Source organism: Crassostrea angulata, chromosome 7 (genome assembly GCF_025612915.1).
Source record: "Crassostrea angulata isolate pt1a10 chromosome 7, ASM2561291v2, whole genome shotgun sequence".
Lineage (NCBI taxonomy): Eukaryota > Metazoa > Mollusca > Bivalvia > Ostreida > Ostreidae > Magallana > Magallana angulata.
In genome coordinates this window covers 47,138,080-47,166,052 of record NC_069117.1, presented here as the reverse complement: position 1 = coordinate 47,166,052, position 27,973 = coordinate 47,138,080, and the positions used below count along the sequence as shown (strand labels likewise).

Genomic DNA, 27,973 nt, shown 5'->3' with positions numbered 1-27,973 from the left:
ACACCTTTGTGTAATTACATCGCCAGCAGAAATCTTTTTAGAAATTTAGAAAAATAACAAGATGTAACTTTGGTAACCGATACTCAGATTTTGAATACTGTTGCGTGCTACCTCTTGATGCACGTGGCTTACCGGCTGAAAACAAAACCCGTTATCATTGTAAGGAAAGCGGTCATCTCGCGTTTTGCGGTTTTGAATTTATCACCTTTCAGAAGCCCGAAATTCCTTCTCCAACTTTTCAGTTTTATCAAATTGCTTTTCTCAGTTGTTTTAAGAAACGAACAGAAAAACTGGAACACGCAACAGTTATTGTATAGTTTTTCGTCTTTGGCGGAACGATTTTCTTTAACCTTTTGTTTTGTTTTGGTTTTCAATTATGAAACCCATGCAAGAAATATCAGCCAACTTGGTATTTTGTTTGCCTATTTCACGACGACTGTCTGAATACCTTTAGATCAATGCGATCTAAATACAATAAAAAAAAAACGGCGTTACAGATAACTCTAGTTTCAGAAGCCCTTCTAATGCTTCTACCAGCATTATTGATACACAATATGCCAAATTCTAGTATTGTTTTGGGGGTAAGCCATGTTGTGATATCGTATCTTCATATACCGGGTATATTAGAGACAATTTTGAAGAAACGATTGAATGGTTAAAGCAGAAAAAACATACAACTGCCACAAAAGAGGCGTAAAAGTATATAAGAAATGCTCTCTAATCTATGATTTTCCGAAGACATCGTTGACTGGACATGCTCTTTTTATGTCAGCTGGAGAAATGAAGATGTTTCAAAGTTGAATTAATAGTATGGTATTTGTTCTAAAGTCTTCAGTATGTCACATCATAAAGCTCCATATCCGGAGAAACAACACGAATAGTCGCAGAATTATAGCTCTACGGAAAAATACGGGTTTTTCTCGTAGAGCTCCAGTTCTTCAGTTACAATACTTACTACTAACATTCTAGGTCAAATGATAGTAAAAGTGATCGTAAAGTGTATGCTCGGCCTTTAGACTTTTCATAATAGCCTGATGGTAGTAACTGTAGAGAATCTTTTTATTCGACACCCGTTACATTAGAACACAATGAGATTAGTTCATCATTTGCAGTACAGTACTGGTTGACCTGAAGTTCATATATCTTTGGATCTATCGTAGTATGATGAAAACATTTTGAGAGATGTAAAAATTTGGCCACAACTGTAAAAAAGAGTTTTGAAATTACACCATGATTTTACCGTACGCGAAGACTTGCCAAATATTTACATACTAAGACTTTCATTGAGAAAAAAGATTTAGTTTTAGATGATCTACCTTAATTTATAAAAAAAAATGATTTATAAAGCTATAAACAATCAATTAGTCTAGGAAAAAATCCCTAAATTTTAAATGTAAAAAGAATGTTTTTCTATATGCATCTTTACTCAAAGCTTGAAGGAGGTTTATATATTCTAAAAATGGCCACGACCATTCATCTCTTTTCAGAAGGAAAAAAAGATAATACAAAATGTGGAGATTTATTTGTGAATTTCATAAGGATAGGTACAGTAACTTCTGGTTGATATCTTGTTCGTTATTCTTCATCCTAGAGTTATTCCCGCTAGACTTTATTTGTGGCCAATTAATTTCAATTCGCCAACGTAATTGAATTATCAAGATTGTTTCCAAGAGAAGTTTTAATTTTCGGCTATGAAGAATGGATAGAAAAATAAAAATAGTTCCAATCATTTATGAAAGGAGCGATAATGCTTCTGTGTCTACCGAGATGAAGTGGTATGACATCCCGGAATCTTCGGGGAAATCATTTTACCAATTATAAAAATCGGGATCGATATTAAGTTAATTACAACTACGACATCATGATTAAACTGTGATCATCAGACGGGGTTCACGCAGCGCCACCTGACGACCAAAGCCTGCATCTCGTGTCCTCTAGGAACCGGGTGATTGAAGTTGCTGTCCATAAAAGTGCCTGGTTAGTTTATGTGAGCAAAATAGGCTACTTATCTTGACACATTTTTCTTTTTAAATTGATGATAACAAGTCTGTTTTTCAGTATCGATCAACAACAAAAGTCATTGAAAGATCCTAACTCTGAAATGATGTGGCACAGAGCGGGGCCATTTTTTCGAAACACGACGAAGAAAAAAAGGTTTATGTTTCGTTTTTCAAAAGCGATCAGAAAAAGTAACAGTGTATGGGTGTTCACACTGCGTATAATGATCCTCCACTTCGGGTCAACAGCAGCAAGGGCATCATCCCCGCACACTAACAGTGTAGGTGATATACATCCGCTTTGCCACAAGAAGAAGTTTGTTTAACCCATTATTAGGCACTGCCATATAAAATAGTAAGTATAGGTTTGGAAGTGGCCCAGTGGTTTTGCCGTTTGACCCTTTTGGGGAGGATCACCGATTTCATTTCTCATGTCTTTACGCAATATTTCATCCATATTTGTCAAAATTACCCCCCTAAACTCACGCGGGAAAGGATCTGAGGTAATAATTAACTTGTCAGTGGAAATGCCTCTCGATGAATAGCAGATTTAGGACGGCTTTGAAGTGAGATTTAAGTATAGTGCGCCCATACACACATCTCGAGGCTTATCTGATTGAACAGTGGCAACAGTCATCTGTAATCGCCCAATTTCATCATTTACCTCAATGGGACTTGAATTTTACAAATGATTGCCTCTTAATCGCGAAAATTACCTCTGATAACCATCAAAAGTAAAAGTGATAATTCTCTGGGTTTATCTTTCAATGTTCAAAATTCTATACACGTATGTACTGATAGATGTATTTCTTTTTTCATCTTTTCGCAATAAATACCAAGGATTTTGTAATTTTTGCTTAGAGAGAAATTTTGTATTATAAACAGATATCATTTTTGGGATATAAATCTTAATTGTGTACTCATTGACAATCGTCTTTAAATCAGAAACATACTTTTATCATACAAATTACACCTGGAAGAAATGTCCATAGACGACTTGTCAAAGTGCGTGTACGTTAACGAGTATAATTATAATGAACTTTATTTATGCCTAAAATTGAACATTAAATTTCAAAAGTGTCATAACTGTACTTTTCGAAATTATTTTCACTTTTTGAATTATTTCTTTTGACTACATCTCACTCGCCAAGAGTCCAAGAACTGACAATTGAAAGATGACATCATGACTACAGTTTCAAAACAAAAAGAACTGCAGATAGAGGTGGTAAAATGGTTTTTCCCCTATATACATGTAAATCTTCACCATACTCACTGATGATACCTTTAAAAGCAAACCTTTGTAAAAGAATACTAGAGTTAAGATGATTCAGATCAAAGCAAATTTTTATTGACTTAGTTAAATTTATAACTTTTGAACTTGTAATTTCAATTGTAAAGTTTAATATACACTTAATATTTTTTTTCACACATTGATGAAATGTGTCTTTTATGATGAAATGATAGCAAAAGTTTTCCATTTGATTGTTTATTTGCATTCTTTATCTTATACATCAAAGGTAAAAGATGAAAATGTAAAAAAATAAACAGAAAAATTGAGGTAAAAAAAGAATTATGTGTTTCCAGCTATATTGCGGGACCAGTGGAGGGTGAGATTTTTTTATCAGATGATATCTCCTACTAAAATGTTATAATTTCTTTATAACCCTTTGAGCATTCTTATGAAACTATTTAAATGTTCAATATTTGTCCTTTGATATCTCTTAATCACACCATCTAATAATAGGAGCTTCACCTTGCATTCATCACCGAGCCCCCCTGTACATATTGAGATATAAAGGAAAAATCAGACGAAGAAAATATCTCGTATCTTGGCTTCTTAGGGTGAAAGATGAAAAAAAAACTTTATTACATGACTTCTACAATAAAATGAGATAGAATATTTCACTTTCTCCAGTAAAATAGAAAAATGAATTAAAGCAATATGAGCTGCAATTTTCATGGTGAATTTTTTTTTGTACGAAAATGTTATTTTCTACTAAAATGACAAAAATATCATGGTTTTTAAATTTCTGTTAGCCTTATTTTGTGATAAAAGCCGTAAAGAAGCCTTAATTGAAGCAAAAATGAATTATTGTCGTCCTGTACAAAATCTGATCTGCTATAGATTCCTTAGAAGAGAAATATTTCTACTATCAAAAACTAATAATTTTTTCAAATCTTATTTATCATAAAAGTTTAAGTTACATGCAGACTTAGCATACATTACTAGCAGGTTTTTGAAGCAAAATAAAATTCTAAAAAATACAGCTCATTTTGCTTTAAATAAAATTGACATTTATGGTACAAAGGGATTAAACTCTTATAGGACAAGCGTGATTTCCAAAAAAAATATATCGACGTGAAATACTGATGCGTATTTTATCTGAATCATTTGACGAAAACTGTTTTTGAGACACTGTAGAGCAAATTGGTCATTTCCGCTACAACCTGGCTATTATGGATGCGAGAGCCCCATACAATTGTATTTCTTTAGTGCTAGAACTGCGTACATGTATTAGATGTATTCGAAAGCTATTATTCCTATCTAAATATATATAATTTTAAAAAGATCAAAAGAAATAGTACAGCAAAAAAGACTGTTTCATAAAAATCGTGATGCAAGTTATTAAACGTACATTTACATATTTTATCATGTTTTATGAGTTTAGCTTCAATTTCATACAACTCTTAAGAAAGAAATTGTTCATGTGAAAAGAAATACTGATCAATAAAACTATTGTCAAGCAGTTTTACAGCTTAAGAAGAAAGAGTCTCGTTGCGTACTTCAAATTTGCAAATCATTGCGTAAAATTATCAAATAAAAGAGGAATGAAAGTTATGATTTCGAATTTCTTTTATACATTAGGATATTTCAATAAACATAACTGATATAATGAAATCAAGTCATTTGATTTGACAGATAACAACGTGATAGAAACGTGAGCACAAATGATTTCTTAGAAATGTTATTTCAAAATTGTGATATTGAAAAGAGCGAGGTTTGAACTGGTTAAAGATTGAATCCTTAACAATTGTTTCAAATGCAACCACCACTAATGCAATTCACATCATCGAATTAATATGTATATAAACACATTAAACGGAACCTTAATATTTAATTTTTACTGCAAAGTCACAAGATTCTTTCACATCACAAAATTCAATGTAATACTGTAATAATACTGTAGTACGGAGTATTAAAAATATAATAAAAAGAAAAAGAAAAAATTCAAAAAATCTAATACTGTTACATATAACATGTCTATGCTGAAACGTACACATTCAAATCCCAGTCATGCTGAACAATCGGTCTGGAGAGATTATTTGAGGACGAGATACATTCGGAAAACCAGCTTGAGGTGACGAAGGGAAGACGTTGTTGTATATATAAATAAATCCAGCCCAAAATACCTCAAGTTTGTCACGCTGCATCTCCTATGTCACACATGATTTTACTATCAAACATTGAAAATGGCAAAAAATTAAAAGATTCCTCCTGCCAAAGATACGTTTTTATCCAGTGAAGAGGTATGGTGGAATTCGTGTCCATGGGAATTCAGCACACTGGAATAGGGCCCCGGAAGTGACGAAGGGTTGGAGAGAGATGGCGTAACTTTACCGCTCGATACACTGGAATTCCATTTTGTTGCATCAGGTTGAGATTTTGCTGTTGAAAAAAAAACCAATGATTTGATTTATCTCACTTTTTTGACGAAGTTAGTTAGCAATTTAATTTCTTAAGGCATTTCTTTTTCCATTAAATCGAAAGTTACTTTCGGTTTAACTGACCTTGACCTTCCTCTGATTTTATGATCTTGTCTTTACAGGTGTTGTTGTTATTGTTGTTGGAGCTGCTTGAATTGTTGTTGTTACTGTTATTGCCTCCACTGTTATTGCTGGGTTCTTGTTTTACCGATGAACTGGACTGACTCTGTTGCTGCTGCTTCGCTCGTTCCATTTTTCTAAATTTTGCTCGACGATTTTGAAACCATACCTTAAAATGAAATTGAATCAATTCAATATGAGATTTGATAAAGATAAACAAGGTCTCCAGAATAAAAATATAAATAACTTTTCATAAGAATTATTAAATTGAATGTAGGTAATTTTTTCGCTAGCTTTTTAGAAAGTTTGTTTTTCAAATGATTTATTCTTAAAATGCATATGGTCGCAATTACAGGTTAATGGTTATACCTGAACTCTAGCTTCGGTGAGGTCTGTTTTCATGGCTATCTCCTCCCTGGTGTAAATGTCGGGGTAGTGGGTCTCCGCGAACGCCTTCTCCAGTTCCTTCAGTTGTGCGCTAGTGAACGTTGTCCGTATACGCCGCTGTTTGCGTTTTTCTGGGCTTATTCCGGCATCATGCTGGTACATCTTATAGGAGAGTCCTAAAATCATAAAATAAATCAATTTTTGAAAATATATCTTCATAAGATGTTGTTATTTAAGGAAAGTAAAATATTTCTGAATGCAATTGTCGTTTTAAAAATTTAAACACGGCATTACAAGAACGACAACTGCGACTAAGATACAACAGAAACAAATATAAATGGGTTCTTTAAAATAACACGTGGAATGAAATATTTGGAACGGTGATAACTTTGCTCAAGGTAAAACATACATTTGTTTTCAATTATTTAAAGATTGTTGACAACTATGAAATTTTAAAAAAATGTTAAAAATTAGATTCACCCCAAAGGGTTTTTTAAAAATACTAACTTTTTCTCCAAGTAATATTTGTATTGCTGTCAGAGAACGTGTATCAATATTTTACAGTATTTTGAAGTATATGTATAGTAGTTTTTAATATCCGCATATAAAAATACTATATGTGAGGTAATTCATTGCATCACTACAATTTTTTCCGACGAATATTACATAATTGAATTGGTGAATTTGCTTTAATATTATAAAAGAGGTTTTTTAAAAACTAAAATGTCTGCTGTTTTTATTGTAGTGTTTGCTATTAAGTCTAGGAATCTTGCAGGCATCGGCGTTTGGAAGGCAACGAAATCCCTCTTCGCTTCCGCCGCTTCTGAAAACACCATTCGCATATCCCAGTGTGAATATTTCCTCTAAAACATAACGTTTTCAAAGTAGAAGTTTCTCACATCGCTGTGGATTTCAAAGTGCTCACTTTGAAATAAAAGATAGAAAAGTGTAGCATGATGCACGGCTACCAGTGGCGATAAAACGGTTTTGCGCCTTCTTTTTTTGTCGCTTAGGGGACTCTATACATTTATCAAACACAGTTCATTCCAGACGTTTTAGTAACTTGACGCTCGCTCTGTGGACATTTCTTCCATTAAAATGGTCGTGTTGCAAATTCAAATGTAGGCAGTATTGATGTTTCGAAAGGAGAAACAAAAAAAAATCACAAAATCACAACAATAAATAGACAAGTGACTGCCAAACGGCATTCTGTGAGGACGCAGCAAGCCCAACAACTAAATCCCTCCTCTCTCGTATAAAGAAGGGGAACGATCAGCGATGGCTCATTTATCGGTAGTTTGATCTAATAATTTCCATTACGGGGTCTGTTACTCTTTATTTGCCAAGAACAAATTAACGAAATAGAATGAGGGGTCGACCTAAGGAAAATTACACTTTCCAATAAACACACGTGGTTTTTGTCAAATCGGAACGTTACTTTCAAAGGGGGAGAATTTATGGAATTCTCCAGGGTAGAATTTCTAAAGAGCTAAATAGGCAACATTAATTCATATTCCACTTGGGGAAACATATCCCAACTCTGTCATCTTGCTTACGTTAAATCAGAGACGCGAAATTTCCAATTTCGTACAAAAACGGAAAGTAATTTAAACAATTGTATAAAAATGTAGTCAAAAATCCTGCATATAAATATGTAAGATCTAGAAACAGAAACGACAGTTCAGAGAATTATGGCCCCCATACAAAGCACATATCGCTTTTTAGATTTGAAGACAATTGATGCCAGACACAGATGTACATGTATACAAGAAAGAGGCACGCAACGATATCATTGAACAAATATGAAAATCGAATAAATGTGCACTTTTCCATTGTCTCTAACATTTTTTAAATATTAAAATTTCAAGTACAATCACAAATACTTTATGAAAAGAAAACTAAATTTAAAAAACAACAACATAGTGATAATTTTTTAAAAAATAAAAAAACACCAAATTAAATTAATGATAAAATTAAAAAATGAGAAGCTGGGTACTTCAATATCAGGCAAAATGTATATAAACGATAAAAAAATTCATTTTATAAAAGCATCTTTATTTTTCGTCTACAGTCTAAATATAAGGTGGATGCTGGTTCGGGGGAGAAATGTAAATTGTCACTACAACTAAACGCTGCCAGAAGAAAGTGGACCAATGAACGGGAACCTTCAGCTAATGTTCTTGGAACATTACGTAAATTTGGCCCGTCTGCTGACTTTTTGTCATTTGGTCGGGTTCCCCTTGGGTGCCATAACCCTATTACTGCGCATTCTCCGATCGGAAATCATTCCAGGGCTATGTATATTAAACTCACAGCTTTAATTACGAGGTCCCGTTTTATTATGGAGAATTAAGATATTCCCCGGTCTTTCCCGCGGCACAATGGCTGTTCGTTTGGGAAGCGCCACGATAAAAGTCTGCAGCATTCGTATTTTGATATCAGTTTTATATTCGTTTAATTCAATTGAGTCCGAAATCGAGCCTAACTTAGGCATGTTATTTTACAATCAGAGAATCTTCGCACGCACAGTGCAGAAGAAAAGTTCGCCCAAAGAAGATGAGTCTGTAAAAATTTCAGTTCCAATGCGTTTTTTGAAAAACATTTATTAAATAAAAGAACAAAGATTAGGAGGGGTGCGAATAGACATGTCATTCATCAGAGGCAAATCAATGGTGGTTACACTAATGAAATTTGGTTGTTTGTGCGAAAAGGTTCTAATGAAACTGTCCGTATTCCGACTCCTGTTTGTCACAATAGTCTTCTAAGATCTTAATTTTCTGTATTTATACTGAAGTGATGAGAGCGGGTACAAAATTCTCATCTGAAATCGATGAATATTCAATTTTGACCGCCATCTTATTTGTCAAGATGACGGGGTTTATTTATCCCTGGCTTTTATCACCCTGTCCACAAGAATACACTGCTCGACTTCATCATGGAAGTCAAGATAATTCTATACGGTTCTTTCTTCCTTTTTCTTTTATATTTTTTATAACCTCTTTCTGTTCTATATAATTGTTGATGAATTTTTCAAAAAAGATTATTATAGAACATGTATTGTTTCACTTGTTTCTAAAAGAAATTATTACATCATGTATAAATTAACATGCTGTATATAGTTGCGTCAAGCTAAAGCGAAGTAATGTCGCCTTTATGAAATAATAAATCAATAAATCATGATATGCAAAATCATTTAGTTTGAAATATTTGCTTGAAATGGCAAAAATGAGCTATCATGTTCCCACATATAATGGAGAAGATACTGGATATTTTAGTATTTCACAATTCTGGATCTTTTGATTCTTGTTATATTTTTAGTTTGGTTGAAATATTTTTTTCCTAATATTTCAATCAACATAATCATAGCATTTTTACTCGAATGTATTACCCGAATAAAGCTTACTGTAAATAAAATAGATTTTTAATTTAATAAAAAAAATTACGATTTAGTTTGAGATGAAAACACAAATGAAATCTGATGCCATCATTATTTTCGTAATCCAGTTTGTAACTTTAATATTGATTTCATAGGGTGATCCTCAAAATGATCATAGTTAAAAATTTAGTAAAGCTAGAAATAATATTAAGAAAAGATAACGCGTTAAGAGAAAATAAAATGCTTTATTGAACATTGACTTGTAGGCGTTTCGATATCATTTGCCAATACAATCAGAAAAAAAACTTTGAGTGACAGTCATTGCTAAACCTTAAGTGTCATCAAAATATGAAAGACAGTGACATTTAATTTTACATTGACCACGGATTAAACGTGTGCATTGTTTATGGATAGATGGGGATGTAATAAAAACCCAGGTCACTGTCTGTAACGCTTCCACCTCCCAATTTATGTTCAATCCTGGCCATGTCCCCCCAATAAAACGATGGAGTTATTTATCTCAATTTTCGCATATAACATATGATTAGTCTAACTCTAGATCTATAATCACTTTGTATGAGATCATTTGTAAAATCAGGGCGAATTATCTTCCGAGACAATACAATTATATCCGGCCAAAATGCAATATTTCTTGACAATGTCAGGAAAAAGAGAAAACTAATGTATCTTGCTGGGCGACTGATTTCTGACGACCCGACAAGCTCTGGGACATCTGGAAACTTTCAGGCACCGGGCTTCCAGAGAACGGTCTATAAAACGAACATTTCCCGGTCCGTAGACGCTCAGAACGATGGAGACTACCTCTTATGTTCAGGGAACTTTATCATGTTATACGCGGCCTTAGTGGTTAAAACGATTATGAATACAGTTTCTTCTATTTCAGAATATGTTACTCTAACTTTTTTAATGGGAAAATCATCTGGTTTAACTGTAAAATCGTCCAAAATATTTTATTATAATATTGATACGTTATACTGTGACACAGTCGAAAACACTAAGATTGTTAAGTCAAAAATATGTTAAATTGTTAAATCAAAATTTAAACCCAAAGCATCCAAACAAAATTTAATCATAATTGTGAGAATTGTGTAATGATTATAAATATAATATATGCCCCCCAAAGTATTCAATGTGAATTTTTCATCTTTGACAACAACATAAAAAAAAGATGAAGATACATAATATTACTAAGTATGTAATGTTGTCATGAATGATTTGTTGTAAAACCATTCAGCAGTAATTTTGACAATAAATAGCTAGATAAAAGAGAGAAAAAATTTAATTAAACATATTTTGCCAATATTTGTAAACATATAACATGTACCATTTCTTTCAAGGTAAAAGATAAAACGAATTCATTCTTTAATTATGGTGGTTTAAAGGTTGAATTCCAGAAGAAATTAATAAGATAATTCCCTATCAAAGAGTATTTAAAGTATATAGTATGTTTTGGTTTTCATCTGAGTATCAATTCTTCCTTATTCACATATCCAAACAAATATGCAATTTCTTTTATATATTTTAAACTTATAATGGTATTTACAACATTTAAAGCAGGAGATTACAAAGACAACAAAAATACTTTAAATAAAAAAATGATTCAATCATTTGGAATTTTTTTACTGTCAATATGCTGGTATATTATTTTTCAATAATGATTATTTTATATTTATTCAATGATTTAATTTTTTTAGGATAACAAATATTCATATTTATAAAACAAAATTATTGTAAAACGCTAGAATGTGTAAATCAATTGCAAAAATAGATCATTTGAAAAGAGTGATATAAAAAGTAAAAAATAAAATTTCAAAGGTAGTAGAACAAATCTCGGGTACAAGAAACATATATTTCAAACATTTTTACATGCTAAAAAAATGTTTGCATTATTAAATTTCGTAAGGAATAAATTACAATAAAAATGTTAAAGGATTTTCATTATTATGATAGCATATGTATTACAGCATTTAAGATTTTTGAAGAAAAAAGAATTGTTAAAAAATTGTAAGAAAATTTGGTTTTGGTAAAATAACACTATTGATATTGATAACAACAAGAATGGTTTGTTTCCTTAATTAGATAATTCACTAACTGACACGGAAACTTGGAAATTTGGAAGTAACTCGATGGAAATTAGACTCTATGTGCTTAACTCGAAGAAAATCTCATTAAAAAACCATCAACCGTACAAAAAGCGCCACCGCTACAGCTGATTCCAGTTAAGGATGATGCAGCTTCAGAACTTACGTGCATATGTACAAGTTGATGCTGTATAGGGATACGAATAAACTATCGAACGGTCTAGTTAACAGTGTCGTTTTTTTTTTCATTTTCAGATAGGTTTTATTCTCATGTTATAAAGTATTCAGTTTGCTTATCAAGAAAAAAAACCTGTACTGTATGATGTCTTTCAAATACATCTCATTCAATGCTTCTGGCGAACAGATCGTGCGCGTTCAAATGTTTTTGTAAAGAAATATTATAACCTCATTAGGTAGCTGGTGTCTTTAATCTACTCTTGCTTTTTTATATTCCTGACAACCTCGCACGTGACTAGATTCAACCACGCGTGAAAAGTTTCTGCAGCTAAAAGACCGACAGAAGCGATATTAATAACCAGAAAATGGCCGTTTTCCGATTGGTAATGGATATTTCAATATAACCCGTCTGCGGAGACAATATGGTCACACGTACCAAGTGTTTGAATTCACTTTTGACGGAAGGCATTGCCTTGATTAAACTGTGTTAACTTTAAGCCAAAGTAAGGGGCGACTATCAGGATTTATTAATTAAGAATTCAAATCTCAGCGGTACATTAGAAGAATTACTCGCCATTTTTTTTTAGTGATTGATGTTCAATAAAAGTCGAAACCATTTTCTGTTTGGGTTTCGTGTTTCCGGAAAATAATTGGTATCTGATCGACTGAAAAAGAACCAGCATTTCCTATAATTACTCTGTTTGATTGATATTAAATTGATAATTCAAGTACGCGTGTAATTTAACTAACCGATTACAATTTAACCAATAAGAGAGGGAAATCGCGAGGGCTTTGTTTAATCAAATCATATCCAAACATTAATATAAAAAAAACTGCGTTCTGAATGAGCAATCTTGAGCCATGTTTTGATTATTGTATGAGCATCAGTCATTCCGTTATCATTTTAATGCATAAATTCCGAGACAGAACCGTTTTCAAAGCTTATCTGATTATATTTCCGCAGATGAAATTAACAGACATCAACCAATGCCGTCTTTTCATCACAATTACAAACACTGTGTTAATTAATTTGCAATTACTGACTTAGGGCGCGACATTAGAATTCAATTTTACTTTATGACCAACGGTTTTGCTGTTGAAAGTCTTTAATGTCAGTTTGATCTCTATTTAGTTAACTTTGTTTGTAACAGTTTCATGTAACATGCATATGCGGGGAAAATAACAGCAACAGAGAGAGAGAGAGAGAGAGAGAGAGAGAGAGAGAGAGAGAGAGAGAGAGAGAGAGAGAGAGAGAGAGAGAGCATAACTGTTTTGAACATTAATAATTTCATTAAGACTAGTGAGGTATATCAAATTTTCAATTAAGCTCATTTCAGTAATTTTTCCCTCTCTACAAAATGTAACAGTGAATTGAAATATTTTTATGATAATTGTTAGAAATATTTTTCGTGTGGCGAGCTATATAACGTATATACAATTTGTCTTGTATTAAGATAATGTTCATTAAAGAAGTACACTTTTTTCTAAAGGAAAATCAAACGCATTGATTTAGTTTAATCACGATATGATCAAATAATGTAGTTTCTAACCGAGAGGAATAAACAAAAGCACAAAACAAAGATAGGAGCCTTTTTAAAAAATATATTCAATTTTTTATTCATTGATGCAAAGAGAGATTAGCCTCATTGTCTGCAAACATAAAGTCTGAGAATAATTTCAAAATAGATAACAAATATAAATTGTTTTTTTTACAGATATATTCATTCTTATATTGTTTAGTACTGAAAAATGTGAAAATATTATGTACGACCCAGTCCCTTTGAATTTGATAATAGTGATGAAGGCAAAAAAGTCTTTGTTAAAAATTTCTGATTCACATGCAGTCAAATAAAAATAAAAATAATGTAGCGTGTCTGAAATTAGAAAATCTAGCATTGCAAAGCTGGGCGTGGTGGTTTTAGATAGACTATATAAAAAATGTCTTCGTATAAAATATAGGAAACCGTTCAAATTAGTCGAATTGCTCTGTAATAAATAAGTATTTATAGCTAAGCAAATCGTTTTTTGAAAATTAAGGTATATCTGATAGCTAATTTGTTGAACATCTAGCCTCCTATGAAAGATGCACATGCGTGGGATGTTCAAATCAACAGCAATGTTTCTTTGATTTCGGAGAGAGAGAGAGAGAGAGAGAGAGAGAGAGAGAGAGAGAGAGAGATCCATCTAGTACTGAGAAACAATATTTCCTGAAGACTCTAATTTCAACGACCTGGTTCAAATTCTACGCGCAAATGGTGGGTAGAGGATAGTGCACACAAGCCGATCTTCTGGTGTGTGGGGACCGAGAACCAGTAATATTACGATCGCACCTTACCAAGGCATCATTTCGGTTCCCAACTATATAATTACCGCCATATCATGAATAATTAAAGACTCCTAAAATGAAGTTACACATGGGGCTACTCAAGAGAGTTACAAGTCAACTTTAATGCCTTGTTCCTCCTCTGTTTCATAAAACATTATTGCATACTGTATGGAATACAGGTTTGAAATTGCAGACTCCATTAAAATGCCTTTATTTTCCGTCATGGTATCCATAATAGATGAATGGAGAACTCAGCTCCACAGAGAAAATGTATGTGATGAAACGACCTACTTCTTTGAAGTGCCAACAAAATCATTCCATCGTTTTCCAAAAGGAATACTAAAAAACTGTTTTTGCACACTTACCCTTGGTAAAGCTTTCGGATTGGCCTAACCATGGACTGGTTCCTAAAAAAAATAAAGTTCACGTTTTGATTTATAATGATCATCAAAATACAATGTTACGGTTTAAAAGTTTTCGAGAATTAATCGTTTAAACGGCTTTTTTTTTCAAATATAACATTAAACCAGCATTTTTCGAATTGACAATAAACAACATACCGGTATGCTAAATAATTATTTTACAGTTTTATAGATGCAATATCATTTGTTCTTACTTCTAATTGTTCTGTTTTATGTAAATAAAAATGTGGTTTTGTAAATGGCATATTTGTATAGAAAGTAGAATATACGGTGACTTGGTCAGGTTATAATTTGGACTAAAGAACAACGCAGGACTTCTATTTTAGTATTATTAATGAAAAAATGTCATAGATGTTTAATTGAATTTAGATACCGCATAGTAGAATTATCTAGCTTAATATTTTGGGGGGGAAAACTTGGTCGTATATGTAAACCATACCCATGATCGTCTTTCCAACTTAGTAGTTTTACTTAGCATCCTTTCATATTTTGTGTTTATATTTTTGTTATTTATTTGTATAAATTTTAAAGGTGCACGAGTAAATGGATTTGTTATTCATTGCTGGTATCTATCTGCAAATTGAAAAAAAATGTTGGTAAAAATATGCAAATATCAATATAAAATAAATGTAAATTAAGGGTGATCGTGATAAAAAAAAAAATTACTATTTATCATCAAAATCATAATTTTTATCATAAAGTTCATAAAAAATAATTTGAACACATTATAGACTTTTAATTTTTTTTTTTCAGTTGTGAATATTTTCAATGATAAACAAATGCTTGTACATTGTAATCATTTTGGTTTCAAGCAAAAACATTCCATTCAATTTTCTGTTTCAAATCATGAGTATTCTTTATCCACACATATTCTACTTTGAATGAAAATACCATTACTTTGTTTTAATAGCAAATCGTAATTTTATAAAAATGTTAAACTAGTAAATAAGACGTTTCGCGGATTTTTCTATTATACTTTGTAATTCAAATATTTATGTAAATAAAGTCGGTAAATAAAAATATGAAAGTGAACATATCTATAATACACGTTATGTAATTAGAATCAAATAAATAAACATCCTAGCTATTTGGTCAGATAATTTATTAGATAATATTAAACAATGTACTGAAAATAACTTGGGTGTGATACTGTACTGTGTTGTTATCTTAGAGCAATTGGGGTAAAAATTGGTAAATATGTCTTTGTACAGAAAAAAAATAAGATTAAGAGTATGAAATAAGGGTATGTCCAGCTTTATGTTGTCTAAAAATATAAGATTCGTAAATTCTGAAGAAAAAAACCCCGAGTTTAACATTTACGTTGAAGTATTTGTTCATTTTGATACATAAAAAATGAAGAAGAAAGCCTTATAGCTAATTAAACGGGATTTTATTAAAACAACATACAACCCGTGGGATTTGAATGTTTTGCCAGTAGATATACAAAAACATGTTACAACAATCCGATTAGTGTTTATATAAAAAAACATAGTTTATTTTGTTATAAACTGATTTAAAAATGTATGTTTTTCAGTCATAATAATGTTATCTCTATTTTTTTTAAATATCAACCTTGTTAATCTAGACTTCATGGGTTTTTTTTTTTTATCTCAAAACATTATAAGAATCAAACATGAAATTTATTTAAGAACTCGTGATATATAAAAAAAAAAAGGATTTTGTTTACAGTTCAGCATTTTTCAGTGGCAATTAAAACAAAGATGATAGCATAAAACTAAAATTAATTTATCTATTTTTTATCTTGATGTTAGATAAAATAAAACAATATAAAAAAATCAATTAATTAATCGAAAACTAATATAATAAATAATGGCTTTAAAATAAAATTTTACCTACCATCTTAAGTATTTTGTGTATTTCATTCTGTTATGTAGTTATTTGTTTTCGATTTTTAAAAGTATATTTAATCGTAAAAATACAGTTTTGGTAATTGAATAAAAATATTCCTGAATTACTAAATACAATAAATATACACAAACCAATAATTTTTCCTTTGTTTTAAAATGACTGAAAATATACAATTTTAAAAATTGAAAAAAAATTACCTACAATAATTGTTACATGAAGCATCCCATTTTGAGGCTTTTCCCTTTTTATAAAATATAACTGAAAATGCAATCATTCATGCAGTTTATATAAAAACATACATTTTTTCCATTTACCCTTAGAATTCGTTGATAAGTAAACCAGCGACAAAACAATAAAATATCATCATATAATAAATACATATTACGGTCTTAAGTCATCACTATCTCGAATTATGTCTGAAATCATCGCTTCCTCGCTGATAAACATCATTGCTATGTATTTCTTGACATATACCCCTGTATATTGCATCAACGTAGAGGGAAATGACAACTTAACTCAATGAAGAGGTTCAGTTTACCTCTAATATTGTTAGTTCGGCGTGTGCCTTAAGTTGTTCTTCAATTGTATATCAGTTTTCCAATAAATCAAAGGTTTTATGTCTGTTGTATATTGGAATCGATAGATTATTTAATTTACCAATAAAATGAAATAAAGGAATCAAAATTGGCAATGCGATTCTTCGGAGGACCCAAATCTTATTTGCCAATTTCACGAACAACTCGGTTCGAATTATCCGTCTCGCGGCGACTAAATTTAACTAAGTCAAATTCTCCAAATCGCTTTTGAAAAGAACGGCGTTTCTTATTAAATTTTCTGACAATTCTGTGTTTATATCAATTTTGGCTCGTAAATAAACATGATTTTTTCAGCTTAAGCGAAAATTATGTAAACTGTGTATCCGTACATTAAGTAATCCAATTTAGCTACAATCAGGAGCGTTAAGTACGCGCCACTAACATAGTTAGACGCACCTAAAACAATTTTCTTCCCCCAAATCTTATTTTGCCGGAGAACGGCTCTGCAATATAAGCGTAATTTTTGTTTTACTTACCAGTTGGGAAAACAGGCGGCTGTGGGTGATCTCTAGGGCGAGGCACCATACTGCAGCTTGCAGAGCTGATACTGGGGTTTGGCGGGAAACTCCGCACCCCGTTGTAGCGGTATCCCTGGGCAGCCATTTGACCGAAAGGGTTGCTGTCCCCGTAGGTACAGGGGATGTTACACCCTGCAAGGGGATTCTCCATGCCGGGTAAGGTACAATTTCCGGCATCGAAAGAATTCTGTCCTAAGTACGAGTACTCCATAACCAAGAGATCAGAATGAAAGTTCGGCAAAGAATAGGATTAGGTATAAAGGATGGTCAGTAGACTACTGAAACTTGGAAAACGACGACAGATGCCGACCACAGTCCGGGGGACTTATGTTTTAACGAATTACTGGGGTGTCCCGAAAGCTATATTTTGATTAGGATAAATGGGTATTGATGAAGTTTACAAAGTGAGAAATTTGCAAACTCCTGGGACATTTATTTATGGAGGAAATGATTAAATTATAATGTTCCTTAGAAGAGTAATAATGAGCTTCCGCGCTCCCTGTTTATTGGAGAACGGCGAGTTTGAGGCGGGATCATCGATTTTATATTCAATTCAAGCGGTTCATGAATAGAAAGGTTTTCCCTAAGACAGAAGGCAGGTTTACTTCCACAAATATTTATAGATATCGGGACCGTGTAAGATGATACCATTGTCGGTGTACGGAGTGAATCCCCCTCTGGTCATCTATAGTCAGTGGTGACCAATGTAGGTGATGTCCAATCATAAATGTGAATCTATATCTATTATGCCCAACATAACAGCGCCTTTTAATTTCATCCGTCAGAGCTGGAAGAAAACATTTCTTTAAAAGCATACTACAGATTTTGTATATATTTTTTAAATCATTTTATTTTATTTTTTTAATTCAATTTATAGATATTATATTTGTTATGTAATGTCCTTCGCAATGATGGAACTAATTGAATTTATAAGGATACGAAAATCAATTCTGATGCATTGTTTTTTCATTGTATTATTTTCTTGTGTTTCACCTTTTACAGAATTGGAAATTATGATTTTTCGATGATATCCAAAATCTGAAACAGAGGAATTACATTTGATATTCAAGAATTTATTTTAAAAAAAAAATTAACAGAGATTACAAAACACTTCTGATTTTAACATTTCCCTTATGAAATCTATCATAATTCTGCAAGATCGACGAGAATTCTAAAAATTTAATTAAATTCTCTTGCGACCCCTTGGCATAAATCTTTCCAAGGAAGCCTTGTTCCTTGACAATGTCAAGCATACCCTCATATGGTCAAGTTATGTTTCAATAGCGAAATGTCTAATTTCAAGCGGAAAACATTTTCTCCCGATTACAAAATATAAAAAAGGCATTCATTTGCTCATCCGGCCAGTGTAACACTCGAGTGCCCTCCAATAGGAAAGGTCATCTCGGGCTGATTATAGAATAATAAACCAAATGTTTAAAAGTCCTCCAAACTTGGAGTGCACCCACTCGTTGTAATTATTCTGAATATGAAATCAATATGAAATGAACATCAAAGATCGCAGCCGTCTGTCTCATGAGTTCGTCTTACCGTTATGAACTCCCGCTGAAGTTTAGTAATCAGTTAAACCCTTATATGACCATTTACTGTAGATGTTGTGAATTAGATGGAATTTATATAGAGAATATGCAAAATAAAAAATACCAATGATGTAAACTATTAGATTTTATGTTTTCTCAAACAACGGTTTTTGGATGATACAAACTGGGGTTTTTCCATGTCTATCCTTCTCTCTCTTTTCTTACAATTTTTTTTCATACCAATATTTAAGATTAAATCATGTGATATAGCTCGGTAATGTAATTAGATTTTTTTTCTGTTGTTTTTTTTTTTATCACTTGAAAACGGTTTAAGGTAAATGCGTGCGTGGTTAGTTAACAAATGCAATAACTAAATAGATGAAAAGAATGAGGCATCAGGACAAAGAAAAGCTACCAGAAAGTTACAAATAGGCACCAGACTGGTAGAGGCAAAGGCCGGGTTGGTATTACTCGCCATTTGTCAATATTATCATTATAAATACGAACAACTAAATGGTACAACAAGTTAATCAAGGGCCAGCGAAACATGGCGTCTTTGTAGCGTTGACACTCGATCCCGATGTCCTTACAGCCAGAAAATTGGCCCTGATTAAATTTCGTAACGTGATATCTTAATTGCCGAGGTGTCTCTCATCATATTTTACCCATAAAGATTTATGAATTTTATCCCATATGAAGTTTGCTTCTTCTGGGGAACAAAGTTGCCCAGGGATTCTTAATTATAACACTTAAAACTGATTTGATTAATTAAATTTTTATGGAGAGAGAATTGAAAAGAACAGTTGATTTACCGAAATTAATCGACCGTTTATGAAGCACCCCCTTTTTCAGTTTGGGGTTCCGGGAGAATTAAAGTGATCCGTCTTTTATTTGGTCTAATGAGTTCCTCGTTTTATGTATCGTTATGGAATCAAGTTTATTTTATCGCTTCTATTCTGTAAGGGTAATTATAGCAGGCAATTTCTTCAATGAAAAAAAAAATCCCAAATGCTTCAACTAAAACCTTTATTTTTTCCATGCAATATCTTTTTACGACAAATGAAAAAAAAAACAATTTAAAAGAAATGTGTGGAAAGAATTGTAGCCACTAACTACATGCACATTCATTTGGGAAAGTGAAATCATACTCCATATTTGTTAAACCAATGTAGCTTTTTTTTTTAGTTACTTAATTCAATTGTTTGATTTCACGATTACTCCTACACATAAAGATTGTTATATTAATAAGAATTGATTTTTATTAAGTTACAGATAAGATTAAGGGATAACAATGAAGAATTTAGAATGATTTAAAACGTATTTCCAGATGAGGAATTTAATTTAGATATTAAAGCCTAAATAACAATTTAGAAAAAAATGATGTTTCATCTCAGCTTTTTTTTTTACTGAATGTTGTTAAAATGTTTATGAAAAAATTAAAAAGAAATGGAAACGGCCATTTGGTTAAAAAATAAAGATAACCACATTTTATATTCTGTTATTTGGGTGAATATTTCTGAAAAAATTAACTTTTTACAATATATATGAAATACAATGAAAACTGACACCAAAACATGCATGTCACAAAATTGTAAGAAAAAATACATGTATGTTTTACAGAAAAAATAAGGGTATTAAAAGAATTACAATGTATGTACTTTGAAAAAGCAGATCCCTGATAAAAGACAAAAGAATGTTTTTATATAAGGATTCCAAACGGTTTGGACTGTTAATCGACATGCATGGTCTGGTTTTATTGTTTAAATATTTATTCTGGGAGATACTAAGGTAAGATCAGACATGATAGATTGTATGATGTTTGAGACACCCAACAAACAGAGGACGAATTTCATTTTATTCTTTATTGTCAATATTATACGAACCCAAGGAATAGATCCCTAAACAAATTCTAAAACATTTAAGTTAATTCAGCTGTCGGGTTCTAATGACACATCTACTTTGGTTGATTTCGTTAGATATATTAATTTTGCTCTTATGTTACGTAACAATGAAATATCATGTTGATTTAATAAATATATATTATTGTATTTTTATGCATGTTGGTCGTAATTTTCTAAGACAGTTTTACTTCTACAATACACTTAGTGTTAGTAGAAAATAGCTCCATATATTAAATGTTATTTACCAGAAACTGTGAACTGTGGAACCCTTGACCAGGGGTTTCACCCCCTCCCCCTCCATTTTAGACTCAAGGAAGTCTAGATATTGTATACTTGTAAATCCTTGTTGTACTTCCCATAGTTGTACGTTCTATATGAACTTATAGAGAAAGGTCAAAAGATGGTATATCATCTGCATGCTGATCAGTTTTAGATGAATATTTCAATGAAACGTTAATTAGATTATATTCACATTTACTTGCATCGATGAGTTATAGTATATATTATTATGAAATTCTTTGATTAAAAGTATATCTAAAAATTATCTGTAGAATTGTCAATAACTTTAGATATTTTGTCTTCAATACATTCAATGTGTAGTACGCAATGTAGCTCATTTGGTTAAGTTTTCACATCAAAGATTTCGTCGAGTAGTTAGGTCTTTTACAATTCTTACATCTTTGAAATAAAAAAAAAAACCCAATTACGACCAATATCAAAAATAAAATTCAGAAAAGGTATGAGCGTTAATTATAGTTAAATATGATGCATATTATTATGTCTCATTGCCATATTGAGGTTATACATGTATAATCATAATAGACCTAGAATCAAGTAATTTGAATGAACATACTAGTATATAGGTATATATCCTGCTGTTCAATCCCTTTCAATGTATCCATATATACTTTAATAAATACTGCAAAAACAGAAGTATACTGCTTATGTCAGTATATAAGGGCAATGTGTGTTCTTATTTGTGACGCTAACCTGTCATTGAATAGTTCCCTCCCCTGTGTTTTATTAAAAAAGAAAACAACATTGAACAAAGCAAATTTTATAAAATCTTTTCTGTAAAAAAAAAAAAATCCTAATGAATTGTACTCCAAATAAGAAAAAAAAACTATTCACATGTGTTCATTGATATTCTTTGTAGAAAAGACGTTTTTGTTTGCAAAAGAAAAAAAACACTATCTCCTTATAACTATCTCCTTATACCTTATTACTACCTCCATGAAATATTTACTGCTGTTGTTAAAAATTTTGCGAGAAATAATGTTTCAAATAAATATTAGTATGATTATTTCATGTATATTAGCACTTGTTTTTTTTCGAAGGTTTCAAAAACTAACACAAATTTAAATTAAAATTGTGTTTCCATACTGTTCATGATAAATCACGATCCAGGCCAATTAATTATGGTAGATAATGCGTTTTCAACTTCTTTACTTTTTTAAAATGCCAATACTAATGAAATATTTATATTCATAAATAAAAATCTCTCTTTAAAAAATGAATAAATGAACTGTGTTAATTGTGTTTCATCTCGACGGGAATCTTTCATCTGGCGCTTACATTTTTTGCATTCATTTAGTTTTATCTATATTTTATATCTCTGAAATTCTTCACCTACATATGGACTATAAAATTCGTGTGATTACCCGAGAAAATGTACAGTATTTAACTACAAGTTTAACTGTAGAAAAACACGACCGACGTAAAAAGCATTTGTTAGCAGGCTGACGTGTAAGCCCCAACACGCCGGTAACAGATTTGATGGATTTCGTTATGACTGACGTTCAATGCATGGAGATTTTATGAGAGCGGAGGGCGAAATTTGTGAAATCCGTCGCGATGGCATCTGCGGAGTCCATTTGTATGATAGATTCTGTCGCGTGAAACTGTCAAACCCCCGAATTCTACAAGCTTCCAGCCTTTTTAGTGTCAAACATTACGTCTTAGTGGTTCGCTATACGTCTAAAAGTCTTTCACGGCGGAGTGATATGAATTGTTCATCGTCTTCTAGACGCTTCTTCTCACGAACTTCCTTCAGTGTACGTAACTGTCAAACACTGTAACATCGCCCCGGTCGTCATCACACTTCACGATCGTGAAATGCCTCCTTTGGTGTGTCTGGTTGCTGTTGAAAATTCATTGAAATTGTATCCAAACTGCTCTGTCCATTAGCAAGAACAATTCTCAAGTTGGTCATCAGGCAGGCCAACTGATTGCAGTCTTTCTAGTGCTGACATGTGACTGTCAATTTAAATCTGCAATTTGAATACGTTTGCACTTTTTCGACACCATGCAACTTTCAGAGAATATTCTTTCAGGGAGGGCTTCGTGTTTTAATTTGAGTATCAAGAAAATGTAGCACTTCGTTGAATTAGAGCTACGTGATCGAAAATAAGATAAGTCGGCATTAATGGAGAGTCTATTAATATGCAACTTCGACTAAGCTGAAATCGGAAGAATAGATTTGCCATATGTCTTAAACGTTTCTTTGACAGTTTGCAACGCTACGTCACGTGTCAAAGCGTTCAAGCGTGACTAGTGCGTAACTCATCGATATATAATAGTCGTCAGTGTGATATTAATTTCTAACATCTGGCAGGGTGGCTATTACAAAATAACTAAACGGAGATCAAACGCCAATAAATAAAAGAGCAACGAATGTCGTCGTTTACCAAGCGCTAGTCAATCGTTAGGTGGAACGGACAAGATTGTAATCTCGGTTAACATCTCGCTTCCGCGAGAACAAAACACGATCGACGCTCTCCCCTTAAACAGGGAGTAAAGGACTTCATCAATAGCATTTATCATCAAACGGGAAAAAGACTTCGTAGAAGTAATAATGGGAGACTGTAGAGAAGAAGAAAAATTAGTCACAATTATTTCGATTGCTTGATTGATTTCATCGCGAGGACTGCGACCGATCAGCAGTATAGGCGAGTCCCTAGAGTCGCTGGATACAGGAAAAATGGACAACAAAGAGTTTCCCCGTGACAGTACTTTAATTACGTCACAGAGGCACCACTGGAAGACCTAGCATTCCTAATGAGTACTATATCCTGAATTTGTCGGAATTATCATGTTCAAAATATTCTGCTGTTTCATTAAAGCAAATCTATTACGTCGAACTTCGTAAACCTCTCTCTCTCTCTCTCTCTCTCTCTCTGATATAAAGAGGCTTGGTAGTCAATTAATTACTCACCAGATCTACTTTAGAGTTCTAGATATGAGTTGTAGCTATAGCTAAAACAATTATAAAGTCAAGAAAAGTCATATATTTATAAACTTTAAAATTTGAATACAGAGTCCTTCTTCTCAATGAAATTCATATGGTAAAAAATGATCAAGTCAGCCTTTTATATATTACAATATACGTTTTCTAATATTCAAACTTATGAATTTGATGCAAGCTTTGCGAAAGAATTTTAACTTAACAACCAAAACCATATGTTTAATTTCATAAAAGTCCAGATTGGGAAAGCAAAAAAAAAAGGGTTAATGTTAACCATTTAATTATGATAATGCATTGCAGATAACAACAAAATGCTATTTTTTCTTCAATCTGATATTAATTAACAGCCCGCCAATCTGTAACGACCTTGCCCTGCATTCGTTTATTTCTGTTTGCAACTTCAAAAATGTCAACACTTTGTTTAAATAACATTTATTTGTTCAAAATCATTCATTTAAAAAAAAAACAAATGAGACTTGAGTCAATGGTAAATGATAATGATCAAAATATAAGTCTTACTAGTATTTTTGGTAAATTCAGAAAGTATCACCATGTATTGTTAAAAGGGAGATAACTGTGCTGTTAATACAATAAGCAGTATTTGTCATTGATTTTTTTTTCAAACCTCATTTTTTTCATATAAAATAATACACAATTTCTTCTATAACCGATTTCTAACAAAACCTTTCATATCACAATACATCAATAAATGGCAGATGTTAATTGAGATAAGGAGGTGATTAATTATGCATGATAATAATATACCAATACAAATAATAATTTTACTAAATAATATGTTCACAAAATATACCTCAAAAAGTTGTATCCATTCAACCTTCCGATAGCCATTTATGGCAAATGTTATATTATATAAAATGCATTAAAGAAATTGGTAAACACTGTCAATTAATCAATGAAGTAATAAGTTTAATTTATAAACACAAGCCATGTGGTTTATGGGCAAAATAATGTCTTTTGCAAAACTTAAGATTATTTAAAATTCAAACATTGTACAATTTTTTTTTCTCAATTATCTAAATTTTTGTAAAGCACAGTATAATTAAATGAATAATCAATGTAAACAGACTATAATCATATAGTGCTTAATAAAATATTTCTACAAATATAATCAGATTAATAATTTATATACACATTTTATATATAGTACACAAATCAAAACAAAATAATCGATCGTTAGACAGAGCAAATTCAGCTTGAAAAATTGTCACAAATTGTAATATCTTTTACTGAATTTTATATAAGAAGCATACTAAATCCTAAATAATAAAATCCAGTGAAAATTGTTGATACACAGTATTTATAAAAGTGTTGTGGTAAATAAACGCTATGCAAAAATATCAAAAACTGAGATCAGAATTCCTCATATTGACCGGGTCCTCCACACTCAAAGGCATGGAAGATCAGTTTAAAATAATCAAACCATCTAAACCTCCAGGTCCTGATGATATCTTTCAACAAATGCTAAAAAATATTATTCCTTCTATTAATGTACCCCAAGCAAAATGGTTTAATGCATCGATAACTAGTAAACAGTTTTCCAATATAGGGACACCATCAAATATTGTACCATTATATAAAACAAACGTAGTTTTGAAGAGTCGTGAAACCACCGACCAATTGCTAACACAAGAATTCTTTTCAATATCATTGGGGAAAATCTGTTTTGAATACCTTCATAAGTTATATGCTAAAGTATTATATACCATCTAAAATCAAGTGGGGTTTCCAAACTAGACAATCCACAATTAGTAAAATTCTATAAAAACAATCTTTGATGGTCAGTTTAGATCAGGGCTATGGTCTGGCAAAAGTTATTCTTTTATAAGCTAATTCTGACCTAAACTTTGAATTATCTAGCTGATCTTAAACACAGAAAAGTTTAGTTTAAATGTTACTCTTCTGTTAAAAAACATAAATGCATGTGTTCCACGAAGCTCTGTACTATAGATTTTCATTTTGGTGTATACCAATAATGGAACTGTAAAAGTTAAAAAAAATTAAACAAAGCCATGTTGTTTGTTACTGTTGACACTGATTCACTAACTCTGCTTTATCTTTAACAAATTATCTGGTAAAATCAATCGTCTACACAATGCTTGAACTTGATGGATCTAAACCCGTATAAAACTATAAAAGCAATTTATTCCATGAAATAAATTACGTACCAAAATCTTATATGGTCACACAACACAACTACATAAAAAGAGACAAAGTCATTCGCACACTGAAATACAAACTAATTAGGGATTCCCTTATCAATATTTATATTACTTTCATAAGACCAGTCTTAGAAAATGTTTCATGTTATGTAACGATGTAGTTGCAAACAGGAGAAGAGATTTATTTGAAGTTATTCAGAGAGAATTGGTTTCTGGGTTTAGATACATTTATAACGAATTATGAGAGGAAACATTAAAGGAAAGAAGAAGTAAACGTAAACTTACACTAATACACACAAAACTGAACTATTAGAAATCTTAATACTAGTGTTTGTATGGTACGGTTAAACATCGTTCCAAATAATTATGCCTACGCAATAATATTATTACCACATACTAATCATTGGAACAATTGCATGTTGTAATAGCTCAACAACATATATAATTAAATGGGACAATTTGTAGATTGCCTAAAACTTCAACACTGTAAGAATTTTTTAACAAAGTATTAAGAATATTGGCATTAATCTGAAATAAAATTCAAATTGTACAGTTTTGGACAAAAGAAATAAAGAATATTCCATTGCCAGGAAAACAAAACAAAATAGCAGTTTTAAAGTAGACTAATTGATCGAAACATGTCGAACAAAATTCTTAAAATTTCATTATTCTCCTGATGACTGTGTCATTTTTTTCCCTAAAGTCTAGGATTTGTGTAATTGTGTAAGCAATTCTTCTGACTTACTTGACAAGCCTTCATTACTTCATTGTGGATCATAGGCTAAGTACAATTCTTTCCACCTCTCTTTGTCCTTTGATAGTTGGTGGATGATATTCTAGCTGTGTCCTTTCCAGGCCATTTCTATTTCAATAACTCTTCTCCATGTCTTTTTTGGCTTTCCCGGTTTTTTTGTATTGTCCTACATGTACAAATGTAGTGACCTCTGAAGGGCTTGATAAGTAAAAAAAAAATTCTGCCTTTTCATAAGATATGTCCCCTATTTCCATTTTCTCTTTTTTTATTTCTTATACAATAGGAATTTGGTTTGTTCTCTACCAAATATGTTTATTTGTTATTTTGTTTGGTCACCATATCTGAAGGTTGCTTCTTGGACACCTCTTTATGTAGGATTGGATTTTTTCTGTTGGCCACAATCTCCATCTCAAGGAATTCTTCTCTAAGGTATTAAATGATAATTGCATACAAAGATATGTTTATGTTGTGCTTTTAGGCTACGATTGTTATTTGCTTAGAAAAATATGTTATAGATTTTATAAAAAAAATTATTAATAATAGAATGTAAAAATATAGTAAGTAACAAGGTGGTTAATGTAAGTTTTACCAATTTTCATTTTCTCCTATTTATTAATTTACCCCTTCTTTTCTTGTTTGGAACAATGATAAAAATTTTATTTATTGGTATTCTAAATATATACCATTCAATATCATATTAATAGTATATATAACAAAAGAAAGATTAAACTATAAAAAGTAAATCTTTCTGAGGATATTAT

General features: G+C 31.6%; 1 protein-coding gene across 1 annotated transcript; it reads right to left on the bottom strand.

The window, feature by feature from the left end:
• Nucleotides 1–3,268: 3,268 nt before the first annotated feature.
• On the bottom strand, nt 3,269–17,998 carry LOC128192299 (paired mesoderm homeobox protein 2A-like). The gene is made up of 5 exons (XM_052864888.1): nt 17,554–17,998; nt 14,556–14,597; nt 6,192–6,385; nt 5,787–5,991; nt 3,269–5,664 (listed from the first exon to the last, which is right to left on the bottom strand). Exons 1-5 carry the CDS (start codon nt 17,804–17,806, stop codon nt 5,480–5,482), a joined length of 879 nt encoding a protein of 292 aa, XP_052720848.1. The 5' UTR covers nt 17,807–17,998; the 3' UTR covers nt 3,269–5,479.
• Between the last annotated feature and the right edge of the window lie 9,975 nt (nt 17,999–27,973).

Excerpts from the sequence above, each read along its gene's own strand:
- LOC128192299 (XM_052864888.1), bottom strand. The coding sequence starts at position 17,806 with ATGGAGTACTCGTACTTAGGACAGAATTCTTTCGATGCCGGAAATTGT. Across the intron at positions 6,386-14,555 it reads ATCCGAAAGCTTTACCAAGG|GACTCTCCTATAAGATGTAC; the intron begins GTAAGTGTGCAA and ends TTATGATTTTAG. Across the intron at positions 5,992-6,191 it reads TCACCGAAGCTAGAGTTCAG|GTATGGTTTCAAAATCGTCG; the intron begins GTATAACCATTA and ends TTTCATTTTAAG.